Genomic DNA, 20,043 nt, shown 5'->3' with positions numbered 1-20,043 from the left:
ATTCTTTTGGTCACGCAAAACAATAGCAGTGACTCCGTTGTGTAGGATACTATTGAATGCATCTAAGTGTATACCATTACTTGATACTTAGTCCATTAAATAGGATTGTGCCCCTTTAGTTGGAGAAGATCACACACTCCTAAATAATTTCCTATAACCATCTATAAAGGAAGTTTGATCTAGTGATCCGCAACAAACTCATCCATTGTGGAGGGAGATACTCAGAGCCAACACGCAAGCTTGTTGCATCACTTACAAACCAGTAATGGAGACCGTGGAATTTATTTAAAAATCCCTCTCCCACTTAGTTATTTTAGGTGAGGAATTTTAACTATAACAAGCACATATCATATGCACACACACATCATAGTAAATAAAGCAATAAATATGAAAATTAATTTTCCAACTATTATGACCTTTTCCATTACTGTCCTTCGCGTGCTGCCAGCCCTAGGGTTCATGCCGTCAGGACCATCTAGCTTCCTTTTCCGTTGCACCTCTGGTCCTCCATTAGCACCACGCCTCGCAAGGATACGATCCGCGATAAAAATAAAATCAAATTTTACATACATTGATCATATATTCCATAAGGGAATGTACATCAAGTCTAGATCGAACATAAATGTAAAATCCTAGGACTAATACAGCTCCTACTGTATTTAATATTACAATCATGCACATACAATAAAATTCCCTTGACATTTCCAAGGGTATAATCACACACAATATCAATATGTCATAATAGTTGGAGCCTACAACCATAAAATTAGAACATCCTACTATTATACTGCCTAAATTATGTATGACATGTGCATAATCTATCTGAAAACCAAACACACAAAAGCAAACCCTAGTTCTGATACCAATTGTTGGTTGGTCCTAGGAAGATCGTACCGGTTCCACTGTACAAAAATTTTGTACAAGTGTCGAACCTTTCCTAAACAACCTATTGTGTTCTTTAGAAATTAAATTAGAAATCGCAATCGGAACTTAACATTATTGATTCCAAATTTAACTTATCTGTTCTTAATGGTTTAGATTTGGATCGCAAACGGAACTTAACACTATTGATCCAAATCTACCAATGTTATAAAGTTTATTAAATATTTATTTCTAAAATTGGCTCCTAGGTCAAAAATGGCGAGGCACTAGGCCTTCTTGGGTATGGGATCATCCACCACTGCCTCGACAAAGCCTTTAATAGAAATTCAATATTTAATTTCCTAAAATAACATTAGATTTAACCGAAAAGAACAACAGAATCACAAATTTGAAAAATAAAAAAAAACACAACTTAAAAACAAATCCGAAACTCTAGAATCATATGCCTCTTGTGTTTGGAATTCATACAAAGAAAAACTAGTATGATGCGGAAAATAATTACTAGTTATACATTTCTTTGTATGCAACGACCTCTTGATCTTCTACCGTATTCCTCTTCTTATCTCGGACGTTGTGTGGACAACGATCTATCGAGATGAGAACCACCCAAGCTCCTTCTTCTCCAAGCTAGATTCGGCCACCACCAAGTCTCCAAGAGATGTAGAGGTTCGGCCACCACCACCAAGCTCCAAGGGATGCAAGAGCAAAGCCTCCTTTCTCTCCTTCTCCTAGCCTGAGCCGGCCACCAACAAGAGCTCCAAGAGAGGGATGAAAACGACCACTAAAGAAGAAGAGAAGAGAAGAGAAGGATAAGAATCTCTAGGGTTGGCCACCACCAAGGAAGAGAAGGAAGAATCTCTAGGGCCGGCCACCACCAAGGAAGAGAGGGAGGAAAATAGAATAGATGTCTTAGTCATGAAGGCACCCTTACCCCTCTTTTATAATTCTTGGTCTTGGCAAATAAGGAAAATTTAAATAAAAACTTCCTTATTACTTTGCCATGAAAAGGAAAATTTAATTTGATTTAAAATCAAATTCCTTTTCTTAAACTATATGGCCGGCCACCTCAAGAGCTTCCAAAATCGGCAAGTTTTAAACAAAATTAAAACTTCCTTATTTGTTTCCGGAAAAATAAAATTTCTCTAATAATTTATCCCTTCATGGTTGGTTATAAAAGGAAATTTCTTTAAATTAAAATCTCTCTTTTAAAACATGTGGATGATTTCCAAAAAGGAAAGTTATCTCTAAAATTAAAATCTCCTTTCAATCTACAAATAAGGAAAGATATATAATCTTTCTTTTAATCTTTTACAGAACACTATAAAGGAAATATTTAATTTTAAAACTCTCTTTTTAAATCATGAACATGATTACAAAACAGAAAAATTTTATCAAAATTAAAATCTTCCTCTCAATCTACAAATAAGGAAAGATATCAAATCTTTTCTTAATCTTTTGTAGAAGGAAAATTTTAAATTTTAAACTCTCTTTTTAAAACCATGGAATCCACATGAGAACAATTTAAAATAAAAAACCCTTTTATTTTTCTTAGGGTCGGCCACACCATGCTTGGGCTCCAAGCATTGGCTGGCCCCTACTTGGCTCAACCTTTGGGTCTTGGCCGACCCTAGCTTGGGCTCTAAGCTAGCTTGGCCGACCACCAAAGAGTGGGTATAATTCTCTATATACAAGAGGCTACAATAGGGACCGAGAGGAGGAATTAGTTTTGATCTCCCGATGAAATTAAGCTTCTCGCGTTCGTCCCGAACACCCAACTTAATTTCATCAATAATAATTCATACCACTAAAGAATTATTATTGAACTACTGCAATAATCCCAAATTACATTTTGGGCTCCTTCTTATTATGAGTGTGTTAGTCTCCCTGTGTTTAAGATGTCGGATGCCCACTAATTAATTGAGTTACTGACAACTCATTTTAATTAATATCTCAATCCAAGAGTAGTACCAGTCAACCTTATCATCATGTCGGACTAAGTCCACCTGCAGGGTTTAACATGACAATCCTTATGAGCTCCTCTTGGGGACATTATCAACCTAGATTTTTAGGACACAGTTTCCTTCTATAATCAACAACACACACTATAAGTAATATCATTTCCCAACTTATCGGGTCTATTGATTTATCGAACTAAATCTCGCCCATTGATAAATTAAAGAAATAAATATTAAATATATGTGTTTGTCATTATATTAGGATTAAGAGCACACACTTCCATAATTATCGAGGTCTTGTTCTTTTATTTAGTCAGTATAAAAAAATGACCTCAACGGTCCTACTCAATACACTCTAAGTGTACTAATATAATTATATAGTCAAGATAAACTAATATCTAATTACACTACAACTGTTCTGATGGTTTGTTCCTTTCCATCTCGGTCGTGAGCTATTGTTTATAATTTATATGGAACTGATAACATGATCTTCTATGTATGACACCACATGCCATGTTATCTACAATATAAATTAATTGAACAACTACACTTAGCATGTAGACATTTGACCAATGTGATTCTTTATTTCTAAATAAATGTTTATACAAAAAGCTAGGCTTTTAGTATACATTCCAACACGGCCAAGCATGGAAAGTAGATTGAGCATAAAGGTCTTCAACCTGGCAAGGTTTCGGCATATTTTTAATTATAAATTCCTGGTCGGGTATAAATAACCGATCGAGTATAGAATACCGGTCGAGAGTAGCACAACAAAAGATATTCCTTATATATACAGAATTTCTAGGAAATGAATTGAGTGTGTACCTTAACGAATCTTGATTACTTATCTTTTCTCCAAGATTCGAAAGTCTGGTGATGATTTCCTTAATCTTTGAGTGCAGATGTGCGACTATTCCGTTTTCTTCAAGTCGCAGGTTGGTGAGCTGGTTGCGAAGTAAATCCCATCTTGCGAGCTTGGCTTCGGATGTTCTTTCATGCAGATTAAGGAAATTTTCCCACAGTTCCTTTGCTGAGTCGTAGTTGTCCATCCGGTTAACTTCTTATGGTGGAAGAACGCTCAGCAGATGAAATTCTGCCTTGTCGTTTGCCACGTAGTCGACCTGCTCCTTTTTTATCCATTGGTATTTTTCTTTACCTTCTAGTGTTATAAAACCAAACTCCATTATTAATAATAAATCGAAATCAATTTTAAAAAAATACCTTCTTTCACTTTTTCCAGCTAGCGAATTCTCTTTCGAATTTCGACGAGTAGATTCTTGGTCCGACCATTGATTTGGTGCTTCGTTCGGCGATTAGTTCTCCTGAAGCATCCTAACTCTGATACCACTTGTTGGACCACGTTGACCATCTAGAATGGGGGTTGAATAGCCCTACAAAAGTAAAAGAAAACTACCCTTCTTAAACTCTCAGAATAACACTTGCATAAAATAAATAAAAGCAATAAACTAAAAGAGGAGGCACCGGATTTGACTTGGTTACAACTGGGGAGGTTGTTAATCCAAGGATTGTGTCACACTAGTATCTCCTTCAGGCGAAGAAGCCTCTTACAACAATGACGCATAGAAAAATAGAAGCTAAACTCTAAAGAAAGCGTACAAGTGTTGGAAATGCTAATTGCTTGTGTTGATTGAGCTTCTTGAACTAAGGCAATATTTATAGCCTTGGTCGGGGCGCTTGGAGGTTTCCAGGCGCCTGAGAGGGGATAAAACTTTATCCCTTCTTGCATAGATCACGTTTGACCATGATCAGGATAAAACTTCAGGTCCGAGCGCCCGGAAGGGTTCCGGGTGCCCCGGATTGGTCCAGGCGCCCGGAATGGTTCCGGTTGCCCGAACCACAATAGTCAATAAAGTTGACTTTTGGTCCGGTCCCTCTACTCCGGTGTTGCTCACCTCGGTCCGGGGCTTTCTCTCAGGCTTCGCTCGCTTGGGTGATTTCAACCAACCGAAATAAGGCTCACCCTAACCCAATTTCGGCCTTCTCGAGTAACCTTCTGTTAGGATGTATACTAAAAGCCTAGCTTTTGTAAATATTTATTTAAGAATCACATTGGTCAAATGTGTACATTTATGTTAAATGTAGTTGTCCATTTAATTTATATTATAGATAACATGGTGTGTGGTGCCACACAGAATATCATGTTATCAGTTCATTATTAATTATAAATAGTAGCTCACAACTAAGATGGAATGGAACAAACCATTGGAATGATTGTAGTGTAATTTGGTATTAGTTTATCTTAACTATAAAATTACACTAGTATACTATGTGTGTATTGAACAGGACCATTTGAGGTTGTTTTTTTATACTGACTACATAAAAGAACAAAACCTCTGTTATTATGGATGTGCGTACTCTTAATTCTGATATAATAACAAGCACATAAACTTAGTATGTATTTCTTTAATTTATCAATGGGTGAGATTTAGTTCGTTAAATCAATAGGCCCGATAAGTTAGGAAATAATATTATTTATATGGTGTGTTGTTGATTATAGAAGGAAATTGTGTCCTAGTAATCTAGGTTGATGTTGTCCCCTTGAGGAGCACATAAGGATTGTCATGTAAACCCTGTAGGTGGACCTAGTCCAGCATGACAATGAAGTTGAGTGGTACTACTCTTAGAGCTAGATATTAATTAAGTGAGTTGTCAGTAACTCATTTAATTAGTGAACATTCGATATCTTAAACACAGGGAGATTACTGCACTAATGATAAGAAGGAACTCATAATGTAATTTGGGATTAGTGCGGTAGTTCAATAATAACTCTTTAGTGGTATAAGTTATTATTGATGAACTTGAGTTGGGTGTTCGGGGAGAACATAGGAAGCTCAAGCTCATCGGGAGACCAAAACCAATTTCTCCTCTCGGTTCCTGTTGTAGCCTCTATAAAGCCTTGTATCCACCCTAAGCTCATCTTCTAGTCCATGTTGTGGCTGGCCAAGCACATCTTGATGTCCAAGATTTGGCCGAGCAAGTCCTTCATAGAGCCCAAGCAGGGGCCAGCCAAGCCATGCTTGGTGACCAAGCATGGGGTCGACCAAAGTAAAAGGGAAAGGAAGTTTTTGATTAAAAACAAATTTTTGTTAAAATCTTTTTTTATTTGTAGTTATCTACAATGGTTAAAAGAGAGATTTTATTTTTATTAAAATCTTTCCTTTTTTGTAGTTATCTACAATGGTTAAAAGAAAGATTTTAATTTTATTTAAAACTTTTGCTTTTATAGCCATCTACTAAGGGAATTTAAAAGAGAGATTTTAATCTTTTCTTTTATAGTCATCCACATGGTTTTAAAAGAGAGTTTTAAATTTTAAAATCTTTCCTTAAAAGAGAAATTTTAATTTTTGATAAAACTTTCCTTTTTGATAACCATCATTTAAAAGAAAAGTTTTAATTTTAATCTTTCCTTTTTTGTAGATGTTTACATGATTTAAAAGAAAGAGATTAATTTTAAAACTTTCCTTTAATTTATTGCCATGTACAATAGGAAATTTAGAAAAGAGAGATTTTAATTGTTGTTAAAATTTCCTTTTTTAAAGGGAGGCCACAAATAAGGAAATTTTAATTATGTTTAAAACTTTCCTTTTTTGTCATGAGCAAGGATTATAAAAGAAGAGGAGGTGATGCCTTATGGTGAAAAAAAAACACATATTATTATTCTCCTCTTCTCCTTGCTTGTGGCCGACCCTCTCCTTCTCTCTTCCCTTAAGGCCGGCGGCATCTATATTCCCTTCTTCATCCTTTTCTTCCTTCTAAGGCCGGAGCTTGAAGAAGAAGAAAGGAGAAGACAAGAAGTACCTAGGTGGCCGGTTGCTTGGAGGGGAAGAAGAAGAGAAGGAGTTTCCTATTTTTGGCATCCCTTGGTGGCTCGAGAGTCTTGGAGGAGAAGAAGTGGTTCGGGTGGATTCCATCTTGGTAGATCATTGCCCACACAACGTCCAAGAGGAGGAGAGGAATACAACAGAAGATCAAGAGGTCTTTAGCTACAAAGAAAGGTATAACTAATTAATGGTTTCCGCTTCGAATTAATTAGTTAGTTTTCTTTACATGGATTCTGAAACACCAACACAAAAGGCTAGCGATTTTATATTTCGATTTCATGCTATTGATTTTGTATTTCAATTTTGTATTTTGATCTTGTGTTTCTATTGTGGTCTCTGTAGTTAAACCTAGGGTTACTATAAGAAGTTAAATATTCAATTTCTTTGAAAGACTTTGTCTAGGAAGTGGTGGATGATCCCATAAACAAGAAGGCCTAGTGGCTCGCCATGTTTAACCTGGAAGCCAATATTTGAAATAGATATTTAATCAACTTCTGTAATATGGTTTAACTTAGGAAGATCACATCGGTTTAACTTGGAGTAAAAATGTTAAGCATCGTTTCCAATCCAAGTTTAACTTCTGAAGAGCAACTTGGATTAATAATATTAAGCATCGTTTGCAATCCAAGCTTAACTTCAGTAGAGCATATGGGTAGCTAGCTTAAGTTTTGTGCTTGTACAAATTTTTGTACAGGGAAACATAACGGTGTTCCGAGTAGCAACCAACACCTTCCACTCCGGCTTCTCATCCCTCAGAAATGTCGCGCGCCTCCTTCTCGTCCGCCCGCGTACTCTTCCGCAGCACCTCATACCTCATAAGCACCGAGCCCGTCGGATCTCTCCCGTGTCGTCCTTCTCGCTAGCTACATCTTTTGCTCGACTCCCTGTGCTCCTAAGCTCCTGCACACTTAGACACAAGGTTAAAATATCACAGGACCTAACTTAACTTATTGATCACATCAAAATAACCTTGGGGTTCTAACAATATTACTTTTGGCTTACAGGCTCAATGTTATCAGTCTTATAATATAACTCTTAGTATAAAAATGGCCGGCCCTAAGAACAGGGCAAATTGGGAGGATTTATCAATCCACTTGATGCTAAGATATACAAAATAGACCTAAACAACCCTAATGTTGGTAGGGTAAATAGGGTTTAGTGCCGACCAATATAAGATCCGGTCTAAACTTCCAAATCCCAGCATAGTAGTGTAGGGGTAAGTCTTATTATATATGGCTGCTCGGTCTAAAGTATCCGACGGAACTATGGTTGAGCTCCCAACTACCCAGCAAAAGCACTCTGAGAATACTACTGGTTGGACGCAACATCGTTTGAACTTAAAAGACAACTCATTTCTCACAATTACAATACAACTTAGTATATAGTCTGGTCATCCTAATTGTCGGTCAAACTAAATGGACTCAGTTCCCCATCCTTGTTAGTGTTGGTGCAGCAGAGCTAGCAAGAGGCGAGTGAATTGCCTTAAAAAAACAACCCCTTTCTCGATCCTTTGATTAGATTAGCACAATATTAATAATGAATTAATTGAATAACTAAATAAAATAAAGTAAGTGAATAATTTTATTTACTTGGTTACAACCTAGGTGGTTGTTAATCCAATGCGATGAAGAAAACTCCACTAGAATTCTCCTTTGTTGCAAGCGGAGAAGCCTCTTACAGAAGTTGGTAACTCAAAAGAAAGACTAAGAAAGTGCACAATACTTGTTGTTCAAGTTGTTGAATTATTCCTAACTTCAGAGGTCTTTTTATAGCCCCTAGAAAATTTCATCCGAAGCTGGATGGTGCCTTCAATAGGGTGGAAGGCACCTCTAGCGTGGCAAATCTTATCGCCGAAGATAAAATTTTATCTTCGGCTAATAGCTAGGGAAGTCGCCTTCAATAAGTTGGAAGACGCCTTCGCACTATTCATCTAAGGCGCCTTCCAGCCATGGAAGGCGTCTTTCACAAGGCAACTCAGCTGAAAAGTTGATCTCTTCACGTAGTTCTTCACATAGGTGATTCTCCGGCTAACCGGAGTTGAGGCCACCCGAATCCAACTCCGACCTTCTCTTCGAGTAGTCTTTCTCCCCGGCTTCTCATCCCTCGGACCGCCAAGCACGCCTTCTCGTTCACTGGTGTACTCTTCCGTAGCATCTCATCCTTCGGATGCATCGAGAACGTCAACTCTCTTTCTGTGTCATCTTTCTCGCTAGCTGCATCTTTTGCTCGACTTCTTATGTTCCTTAGCTCTAGCACACTTAGACACAAAGATCAAATACAATAGGACCTTACTAAACTTAGTTGACACATCAAAACTACTCCGGGATACTAGCAGTACGTCTCCTATTACATATAGCCGATCAAATAAGGGTCCGGTTAGATCACCTTCGAGAGACAACATTGTTAGGAAATCATAACAACCAGTCAGAGAATAACAGCTATTCATTAAGAAATATTCTAATATCTGACATATACAAGCAATAGAACCTTATTATGAGATAGGCTGCTCAGCTTCTATCATTATTACGGAGGTTAAAAAAGACTATTCATACACGTATAACAGAAGATTTCTCGGAGGAAGACTATATGCCATCCATCACCCAACAGCTTCTGGCACCGAATATTCCTTGTTTGACATTACTAGACCATAGTATAGTTAACGATTGATACACGTGCATTTACATCACATTTCAGTTATATACTTAGGCTTGTACCTATAAGTACACTCCAGTATACATACGCAAGTATATATATGTTAACGAAACTATACCTACATACATGTGATAGATATCATATCCTAACAGAGGAGTAGAGTATTCCATTGGGTAGATCCTGAATATACATTTGTTGTAGTGTTGTATATATGGAAATGATAAACAAGGTAGATCTTGAATATAAATGATTCCTAATTTTTTTTAATAATTGACGGAATCAGTATTCCATCGGTAAATATCGATTGTTTTTCAACCAAAACAACATGCCCATCGGTAATATCAAAATGAACTTTTCGACAGAAACTCCACTTTGATATTACTGATGGAAAGATTGTTTTCGTCAGGAAAATTTGCTACAGAAAATAAATTTTCATAGTAAATTTTACCAACGGACCTAAATTTCATTGGTAAAATCATTTTCGACAAATCACCTCTCGGCAGTCAATTTTCTATCATAATTTTGTCCCTAAACTACTTCACTAACAAAATTACGATAGAATATTCCGTTGGTAATCTTGATTTTTTTTGTAGTGTTAGAAATTGAGAATGAACAATTGTTTATAGTTTAGAAGCCATTGCTTAGAACCATTGCTTAGAACCATCCAGTCAGCCATTGCTTAGAACCATCTCTTAGTTATCTAAAATTATAGTTTTATGTGATTGCTATAGATTCTATTGATTTAAAAGCCATATAAATGGTATGACGGTTGAACAAGGTATGATAATTGTTTGAGGAGTGTGGTGTTGATAGTTTTGCTCAAGTGTGTTGCTAAGGGTTGATCATGGTATGATAATTGTTTGAATTTTGATTTTATTTTTATTTTAATTTTGGTTTATAACAGCATTAATTGAACATTTATAGCCCACGAATAAATATAACTGTATGAGAGGACCAAGCTGGACTTCTCGCCAAGTGTCCGGTCAGCCCGTCGACCTAGCTGGACTTCTCGCCAAGTGTCCGGTCAGCCCGTCGACCCGCTTGGACTTCGTACCAGACATCCAGTCAGCCCGTCGACCTGTCTGGACTTAGCCTGCACACTCGTTCAGAGTGTTAGATAACGACAAACCTAACTTAATCTGATTTTTCATTCATCAAAACCTGAGTTAGATCATTAGTGCTAACCGCACCAACAGCCTCCTTCTTCTCCAAGCAAGTTTCGGCCACCACCAATCTTCAAGAGATGAAAAACTTTCGGCCACCAACCAAGCTCCACGGATGCTAAGAAACAAAGCCTCCTATCTCTTCTTCTTCTCCAAGAAAAATTCGGCCACCAAGATTTCTCCAAGAAGATAATGCCGCCAACCACTTAAGAAGAAGAATAGGGGAAGAGGAGGAAGAGAAGGGCTAGCAACCACAAGGAAGAGAAGAGAGGAATACTAGATGATATGTTGTATTGAGGTGAGACACCTCTACCCTCTCTTTTATATTCCTTGGGCTTGGAAAATAAGGAAAGTTTTAATAAAAACTTCCTTATTTTCTTTGCCATAGAAAGGAAAATTTAATTGATAAAAAAAAAATTCCGTTTCTTCTATTAATGTGGTTGGCCACCTCTAATCCTCCAAGCAAGGAAAGTTTTAAACATAAAATTAAAATTTCCTAATTTATTTCCAAAAATTTTTAAAATAAAAATTTCTTTTTAAAAATTCCCTTCATGGTTGGTTATAAAAGGAAACTTTTATAAATTAAAATCTCTCTATTAAAATATGTGGATGATTATAATAAGGAAAGTTTTTTCCAAAATTAAAATCTTCCTTTCAATCTATAAATAAGGAAAGATATCAAATCTTTTCTCTTAATCTTTTGTAGAAACTATAAAAGGAAAAAATTTAATTTTAAAACTCTCTTTTAAATGATGAGGATGGTTACAAAAAAGAAAAGTTTTATCAAAAATTAAAATCTTCCTTTTAACTACAAATAAGGAAATATATCAAACATTTCTCTTAATCTTTTGTAGAAAACTATAAAAGGAAATATTTAAATTTTAAACTCTCTTTTAAAACCATGACTTCCACGTAAGGAAAGATTTTAAAATAAACTCCTTTTATTATTATTTTTTTATGTGGCCGACCACCTAAGCTTGTGCTCCAAGCTAGGGCTGACCACACCTCAACCCATCCAAGCTTTCTCTTGGCCGACCCTTGCTTGGGCTCCAAGCTTGGCTTGGTCGTCCACCTAAGGATGGGTAAGAAGGTAGGTATAGGTGGGTATAAGACTTTATAAATAAGAGGTTATGACAGGGACCGAGAGGAGGAATTGGTTTTGGTCTCCCGATGAACTTGAGCTTCCCGTGTTCGCCCCGAACACCCAACTCGAGTTCATCAATAATAACTCATACCACTAAAGAGTTATTATTGAACTACCGCACCAATCCCATATTACTATATGGGCTCCTTCTTGTCATGAGTGTGTTAGTCCCCCCGTGTTTAAGATATAGAATGCCCACTAATTAAATGAGTTACTGACAACTCACTTAATTAATATCTAGCTCCAAGAGTAGTACCACTCAACTTCATCGTCATGTCGGACTTAGTCCACCTGCAGGGTTTACATGACAATCCTTATGAGTTCCTCTTGAGAACATCAACAACCTAAATTACTAGGACACAGTTTCATTCTATAATCAATAACATACCATATAAATAATACCATTTCCCAATTTATCGGGCCTATTGATTTATCAAACTAAATCGCACCCTTTGATAAATTAAAGAAATGAATATTGAGTATATGTGCTTGTTATAATATCATGATTAAGAGCACACACTTCCATAATAATAAAAGTCTTGTTCTTTTATACAGTCAGTATAAAAAGAACTTATCTTAAATGATCCTGCTCAATACACTCAAAGCGTACTAGTGTAATTTTATAGTCAAGATAAACTAATATCAAATTACACTACGACTATTCCAATGATTTGTTCCTATCCTTCATAGTCGTGAGCTACTGTTTATAATTTATAAGGAGTTGATAACATGATCTTCTGTGTGTGACACCACACACCATGTTATCTATAATATAAATTAATTAAACAACTACACTTAGCATATAAATATAAACATTTGACCAATGTGATTCTTTATTTCAAAATAAATATTTACAAAAAGCTAGGCTTTTAGTATACACTCAAACAATCTCCCACTTATATTAAAAGACTATGCTATCATAAACACTGCCATACATCCGATTCTCATTCCTTCATCATGTCGATCAAAAGCTTTCGCCGGAAGGGCCTTAGTGAAAGGATCTGTCAGGTTATCTGCTGATGCAATCTTAGCGACAACAACTTCTCCTCGCTTTACGATGTCTCGTATCAGGTGGTACTTGCACTCTATGTGTTTACTCGCCTTATAGGCTCATGGTTCCTTTGAGTTTGCTACTGCACCACTATTATCACAATAAATTGTGATGATTTTAGGCAAACCAGGAATCACATCTAAGTCCATTAGGAAGTTCCTAAGTCATACAGCTTCTTTGGCTGCCTCAGAAGCTGCCACATACTCAGCTTCCATGGTTGAGTCTAAAATGCATTTCTACTTAACACTCCTCCATGCAATGGCTCCACCTCCTAAAGTAAACACATAGCCTGATGTAGACTTACTATTGCCCCTATCTGATTGGAAGTCAGAATCCGTGTAACCTATAGGGAGCAAATCATCTGCTTGGTAAATCAGCATATAATCTCTAGTCCTTCTCAGGTACTTCAATATATGCTTTACAGCAGTCCAATATCCTTGTCCAGGGTTACTTTGATATCTGCTAACCATGCCCACAGTATAACATATATTAGGCTTTCGGCAGCCGAAGCATAAGGAACTGCCTTCATATCGTCTATCTTCTTTGATGTCTTCGGAGACATCTCTTTAGATAAAGCTACTCTATGCCTAAAAGGTAGAAAACCTTTCTTGGAGTCTTGCATGCTAAAACGAGCAAGGATTGTATCGATATATGAAGCTTGGGACAAGCACAGCATCCTTTTCTTGCGATCCCTTATTACTTTGATCCCAAGAATATATGCGCGTTCTCCTAAGTCCTTCATATTGAATTGCTTGGACAACCATACCCTTACTTCCGACAATACTTTGATATTGTTTCCAACTAACAAAATGTCATCTACGTATAGTTCAAGAAATATCATCACGTTTCCATCACACTTCTTGTATATACAAGACTCATCCGGACACTGAATAAATCCATATGTCTGGATTACTTCATTAAACCAGATGTTCCAAGACCTTGAAGCTTGCTTCAGTCCATAAATAGACTGATTGAGCTTACATACTAGATGCTCTTTGCCCTTTGCAATAAACCCTTCTAGTTGCTTCATATAGATATTTTCTTTAAGACTTCCGTTAAGGTAAAGCTGTCTTGACATCCATTTGTCAAACCTCATAATCCATATGAGCAGCAATAGATAAGAGTATCCAGATAGACTTAAGCATAGCTACTGGAAAAAAGGTTTCCTCATAATCGATTCCCTCTTTCTGAGTATACCCTTTTGCAACAAGCCTTGCTTTGAAGGTTTCCACCTTCTCATCTATCCCTCTTTTCCTTTTGTAGATCCACTTGCATCCAACGACTTTTATACCATTTGGTGGTTTCACAAGCTCCCAGGCTTTATTAGAATACATAGATTCTATTTCAGAATTCATCACTCTTTGGCAAGATATTGCATCTTTATCTTGGAGTGGTTCGTCATATGTCCGGGGATCAGGTTCATGTTCACTAGGGATCAAGTCTGAAGACTCTCCCAAAAACATGAATATCTCAGGTTGCCTCACAACCCTCCCACTATGACGAGACACTATCTGTGGTTGTGTATCATTTGAGATATGTGTTGCAGTTTCTTGTGATATTTCATCTTGCATTGTTGGTACTAAAGTAGGTGTGTCCTCTCACATTTCTTCTAGAACAATTTCTCTCATGGGTTTAGGGTTTATTACATAATCTTCCTCTAAAAATCGAGCATTGGTGCTAACAATGATCTTCTGATTTTTAGGATTATAAAACAAACCACCTTTCGTTCCCTTAGGATATCCTACAAATAGACAAACTTTTGTACGCGATTCCAACTTATCAGTATCTCCCTTCAGCACATGTGCTGGACTACCCCATATCTGAATATGACTCAAACTAGGCTTACGTCCATTCCACAATTCCATGGGAGTAAAGGGTACTAATTTAGAAGGTACCATATTCAGAATGTACACTGTTGTTTCCAAAGCATATCCCCAAAATGAATTTGGTAATTTTGAATAACTCATCATTGATCTAACCATTTGTCCATTTCCATAAGAGTCATATTCCTTCGTTCTGCCACACCATTCTGTTGGGGTGTACCAGGTGTAGATAATTGGGATTGAATCCCAATTTCTGATAAGTAATTCCTAAACTCTCCAAAGAGGTATTCGTCACCACGATCAGACCGTAGTGTCTTGATACTTTTACCATGATGTTTCTCTACATCAGCCTTGTACTCTTCGAACTTATCAAAACATTCAGACTTGCGGCGCATCATGTAAATGTACCTATATCTTGAATAAGTCATCTATAAAAGAGATAAAATATTCGAAACCACTTCTTTCCTGGATAGTCATAGGACCACACAAATCAGAATGAACCAGTTTCAACACATCTTTGGCTCTATACCCCTTGGCCTTGAAAGGTCTTTTAGTCATTTTACCTTCCAAGCAAGATTCACAAGTTGGAAAGTTTTCCAACACTAATGAACCCAAGAGTCCATCGGCTATAAACCTTTGAATCCTACTCAAGTTAATATGACCAAGCATTAGATGCCAAAGATATATTTGGTTCATTTTCGAATGTTCCTTTCTCTTATTAGAATTAGAAGATGTGTTATTAATTTCCATTTATTGATTTATGGGAGTTAATGGATTTAGAGTATACAGATTGCCAACAAATATACCATAATAGATAATAACCCTATTCTTTTTGATAACTACTTTTTCATCAAAAGAAACAGAATATCCATCCACAAACAGTTTAGAAACTGAAATTAAATTCTTTCTAAAAGTTGGTACATAAAGACAATTTCTCAAAATCAAACTTCTATTCCTAACGAATGATAAGTAGACATCTCCCACTGCAACAGTTGCCACTTTTGTAGCATTGCCCATGTAGACGGTTATCTCTCCCTCATATAGTCGTCGGGTTTCCTAGAATCTCTGTAATGTATTGTAGACATGATCAGTGGCTCATGTATCTACACACCAGGTGCTGGTAGATAACACCGCTAAATATGTTTCAACTACTAGAGAATAAGCAACACCTTTATTGTTCGCTCTCCTACGAGGACAATCCACCTTCCAATGTCCAGTCTGCTTGCAGATGAAGCACTTGCCCTTTGACTTCTTCACTCCAGCTTTAGGTCCAGTACCTAGAGATCTTTTCACCTTCTTTGCTGACCAGCCTGTTTCTTCTTCTTCTTGAACATGTATAATCTTAACACAAACACCTCCTTAACATCATACTTTGTACATCGTAAATAGCCCCCGGAGCTACGGTGCAGTGGAAGGGCGCCCAGTTGTCACATAGACATCCACAGTTTGATTCTCAGCTACGGGGCATTTGCAGGATTTTTTTTTTCTAAAAATGGGACTCGCCACGAAGAGATGCTGGGCTTCTAGGCCGTCCACTGAAGCACTTTCCGATTTACCCTGGCCATCGGTGGGAAACTTTCATGGAGTCGGGTATTCTCTCTCTCTCTCTCTTTATGTTTGTCAATTCATTATTTAAGCTAAAGAAATCAACAAAAGAAATGGGACATAAAACAATCTCTCCCTACACCTAAGCTACCCATGGAGCTAGCTAGAAATTTTCCAATTTCCACCATAGGAGAATAAAATTTCTAACTTTAGACTTTTCCCTTCTCCCCATTGCACATACCTCAAAAGTATGCACAGACAATCTCTTCTTTATATTTAATGCATCTAAGGTCATGAATAACTTGTATTCAAAACATCCCAAATGGATTATAATTGATTGGGTAAGTCTATTATGTTGGGAGAAGTAGGTTGGTCAATTGTATTTGGTGAGCGGGGCAGATTCATTTTATGAGAGGACCAAGTGGGTTAGCTAAGCTAATTAAGCATGTCAATCAGGCTAATAGTAGGCAATGGTGTCAATCAAGCTAAGTATGCTGAACAAGCTAAATGAAATTATGGCATCGTCGTGCTAGGTGGCTCAAAAAGATTAGACATGGCAAATTCGATTGACTAATTATGTCCAAGACGATTCAAGAAAGTCAATTGAGTTAGGCATATAATTAGAGGGATGGACAAATCACATTGATAGTACATATAATAAATCAAACAAGCTAGATGTGTTATGAAAATCTTAGTTGAAGTGTGCATGTCGACAAAGCTAGGTATGTTGAGAAAAAAGGTTGGACGGATGTACCATGCATAAATTTTTATATTGATTAATTAAGTCTATTTCAATCATATATATAATTGCAGCTTAATTTGTAATTTAAAAGGTACAATTAAACACCATAATTTATAAATTTGACGCTTTTGTCTTTGTTAGCATGATTAAACCTAGGTTTCAAACAAAATGGATCTCATATTATATCATTATTCAAATAAAATATCTCTTCATCATCATCATCATCATCATCATCATCATCATCATCATCATCCTCATGATCTTTATTATTGAAATAAATTAAATGGTTACATGACAAATTACTTTATTAAGTCAATTATACTGGTTATAATAACCCATGCATAGTAACGATAATATTGATAATATATATGATATACAAACGTCTCCTATATATCTAATTGTTGTTATTCATCCAGAATTGAGCTTGGAGTCGGTCAACAATCTTCCGATCCACTTGGAAAGCCTTAGCGAGAACTTCATCGGATATGGAGGGTTTTGAGCCAAAAACTGCATTTGCAATGGTTAAGGTACCGGGGTTTTGGCTACTTAGAGCAGCGATTGCAGTAGCTCTTGTATGGCCACGGTTGAATTGGAAGTGGACAAGGCCTTGAGGGAACACAAACACATCGCCCTTCTTCAGAATCTTGGTGAAAAGGCGATTGGTTTGGCCGATGTTGGATGTCACAAAGCCAACATAGAGCTCTCCTTCTAGCACGGTGAGGATCTCAGTGGCGCGAGGGTGAGTGTGGGGTGGGTTGAGTCTGCGAGGGGCGAAGTCGATGCGAGCCATGGAGATGCCGAGTGTGTTGAGCCCAGGAATTGTATTCACATTGACTGCACGGATGTTGGAGCCTAGCTTGTTTATGGTGTTGCCGGGCTTGTCGAGGCCATAGGTGAAGAAGTCTTCGGCTTTCACGTCATCCATGCTCTTGCAAACGAATCCATTGACAAACACTGTAAATCAAGGAACCAATGAATAAATAAGATGCATGTAATTAGACAAGCCGCTCTAAATTAAATCAACCAAGCTAAGCTAAGCTAAGGGAGAAGAAGTTATGTATATAAACCTTTGGAGCTGTTATCGGCGACACAAAAGTCTTGAAGTGGACTAGGATCAGATGCCCATACTACACGAGAGGTAGCCAATTGCAAAGCAAGGAGAGCAGCAATAACCATAAGAATTTTAGCCATTATCTTAGCTAATTAATTTGTTTAGGAGATTAATGTATAAAAGAGTAGAAACGACGGTTGGTTGCTAGCTGCAATGAATGATATGCGAATAGGTTAGAGGAAAGGGATATATATATAGACTACCAGATTAGAAGGTTTGAACTAATCTTTCCTTACTTTGACTTTGACTTATTATAAATGTATAATTCAAATATGAGCATTAATGGGAACGTGGATTAGTTAAGTACAAGCCAATATAATCAATTAATTAATACGATGATAAACGCATTAATTATATTGTGTTGCCCATTCTAATTTGCTTCTATGTTGGCCAAGTAAATTAATATAAAGGACGTAGAGGATCACTAAGTCAATTAGCTTTAATTAATTGTGCATGTCTTGTATTTGGTAGGTAGCACCATATGATATGGTCAAATTCTCAGGCGAAAATTAAACTTTTAATTGGTCAAGTAATAAGATAAGACCAAGTAGTTAATTACTCTGATGATTAAGGAGCAGGTGAAGACTGAGCATGTCATGCGCTTTTAGTTTACCATTTCATGATCTCTCTTCTCACGCACGCTACCAAATGAAAGCAGAGCAGAGCAGAGCAGAGCAGGGCAGGGCGAAGAATGTTTCAACTTTCAAGCCTACTTCTTTTCTATATAAACCTATTAATGCATGCATAGCAATACCAATATACCATTGCTCAGCTCAGTGATACAATTAATCAAAGACATGGCTATGAAACTGCTCCTCGTCGCACTCCTCGCCTTGGCTTTCGCTCTTGCTGTATTGGCTTCAGATCCTAGTCCCCTTCAGGACTTCTGCGTCGCAGATGATAGCTCCAAAGGTGCATATAGCTTTACTCCTCCTCCCCCGCCAACAAGCAAACTAAGCGCTTTCATTTCCATTTTCCAGTACGCATGCATGCATGCATATGTTTACCAATCGGACCTTACCTTTTTGCAGTGTTCGTCAACGGCGCCGTATGCAAGAACATGAACGACGTCACAGCCGACGACTTCTACACTTCTGGCCTCGACAAGCCCGGCAACACCGTCAACAATGTCCGCTCCAACGTCACCGCCGTCAACCTGAATAAGATCCCCGGGCTGAACACCCTCGGCATCTCCTTGGCTCGCATAGACTTCGCGCCTAATGGGCTCAACCCTCCCCACACCCACCCTCGCGCCACTGAGATCCTCGTCGTGCTAGAAGGAGAGCTCTACGTCGGCTTTGTGACGTCCAACATCGGCCAAACCAACCGCCTCTTCACTAAGAATTTGAAGAAGGGTGACGTCTTTGTGTTCCCCCAAGGCCTCATCCACTTCCAACTCAACACGGGCAAATACAATGCCGTTGCGCTCGCCGGTCTCAGCAGTCAAAACCCGGGCGTCATTACCATTGCCAAGGCTGTGTTCGGCTCGACGCCGCCCATTTCCGATGATGTGCTCGCCAAGGCTTTTCAGGTGGACAAACGCCTCGTTGACCGGCTCCAAGCTCAACAATGGACGGACAACAACAATTAGCAACTTTCACTTTCTCAACCAACCCTCACTCACTCGCTTAATTAATTAATTAATTAATTGCCAATAAATCATCTGCATGATGTATTCGTTGTTGTTACTCTACGTTGCAATTCTGTTGCTTTACTATTTTTGGATTCCAAATCAATAAAAGAAGCTAAGCGAAAAATAAAGAATCATTATTTATCTTTGAATGTTAATTAACCGTGCTACTTCATCATTCCTGCAGCTAATGTCTCTCTAACAAATGATATCCCAAGCTTTGAAAATTTCTCTGTTTATGGAAGTCTCCCCTGAACTACTCCTACTATCCTAGGCTGTGAGAACCTTCTTGCCCGTGGAAGTCTTCCCTAGACTCCTACTATCTCAAGTTGTAATTAAGAACCTCCCTGCCTATGGAGATCTCATCTGAACCTCAACTATGGCTGTAAGAACTTTTATGCTTGAGGAGATCTCCCGTAGACCTCAACTATCCTATGCTACGAGAGCCTCCTTGCCTTTGGACATATCCCCTGAACTTCAATTATCCCAGGTTGTCAGAGCCT

At 37.7% G+C, this 20,043-nt stretch overlaps 2 protein-coding genes across 2 annotated transcripts; one reads left to right on the top strand and one right to left on the bottom strand.

The window, feature by feature from the left end:
* Positions 1–17,055: 17,055 nt before the first annotated feature.
* LOC122020951 (putative germin-like protein 2-1) lies at positions 17,056–18,065 on the bottom strand. Its single transcript, XM_042579013.1, has 2 exons — positions 17,867–18,065; positions 17,056–17,753 (listed from the first exon to the last, which is right to left on the bottom strand). The coding sequence occupies exons 1-2, from the start codon at positions 17,988–17,990 to the stop codon at positions 17,194–17,196; spliced, it is 684 nt and encodes a 227-aa protein (XP_042434947.1). The 5' UTR covers positions 17,991–18,065; the 3' UTR covers positions 17,056–17,193.
* Positions 18,066–18,646: 581 nt separating this feature from the next.
* On the top strand, positions 18,647–19,672 carry LOC122020760 (putative germin-like protein 2-1). Its single transcript, XM_042578782.1, has 2 exons — positions 18,647–18,822; positions 18,942–19,672. Exons 1-2 carry the CDS (start codon positions 18,651–18,653, stop codon positions 19,499–19,501), a joined length of 732 nt encoding a protein of 243 aa, XP_042434716.1. The 5' UTR covers positions 18,647–18,650; the 3' UTR covers positions 19,502–19,672.
* The last annotated feature ends 371 nt before the right edge of the window (positions 19,673–20,043 follow it).

Source organism: Zingiber officinale, chromosome 9A, assembly GCF_018446385.1.
Source record: "Zingiber officinale cultivar Zhangliang chromosome 9A, Zo_v1.1, whole genome shotgun sequence".
Taxonomy (NCBI): domain Eukaryota; kingdom Viridiplantae; phylum Streptophyta; class Magnoliopsida; order Zingiberales; family Zingiberaceae; genus Zingiber; species Zingiber officinale.
Note: the sequence above shows the minus strand (reverse complement) of the source record. Positions and strands in the feature narration are given on the sequence as shown.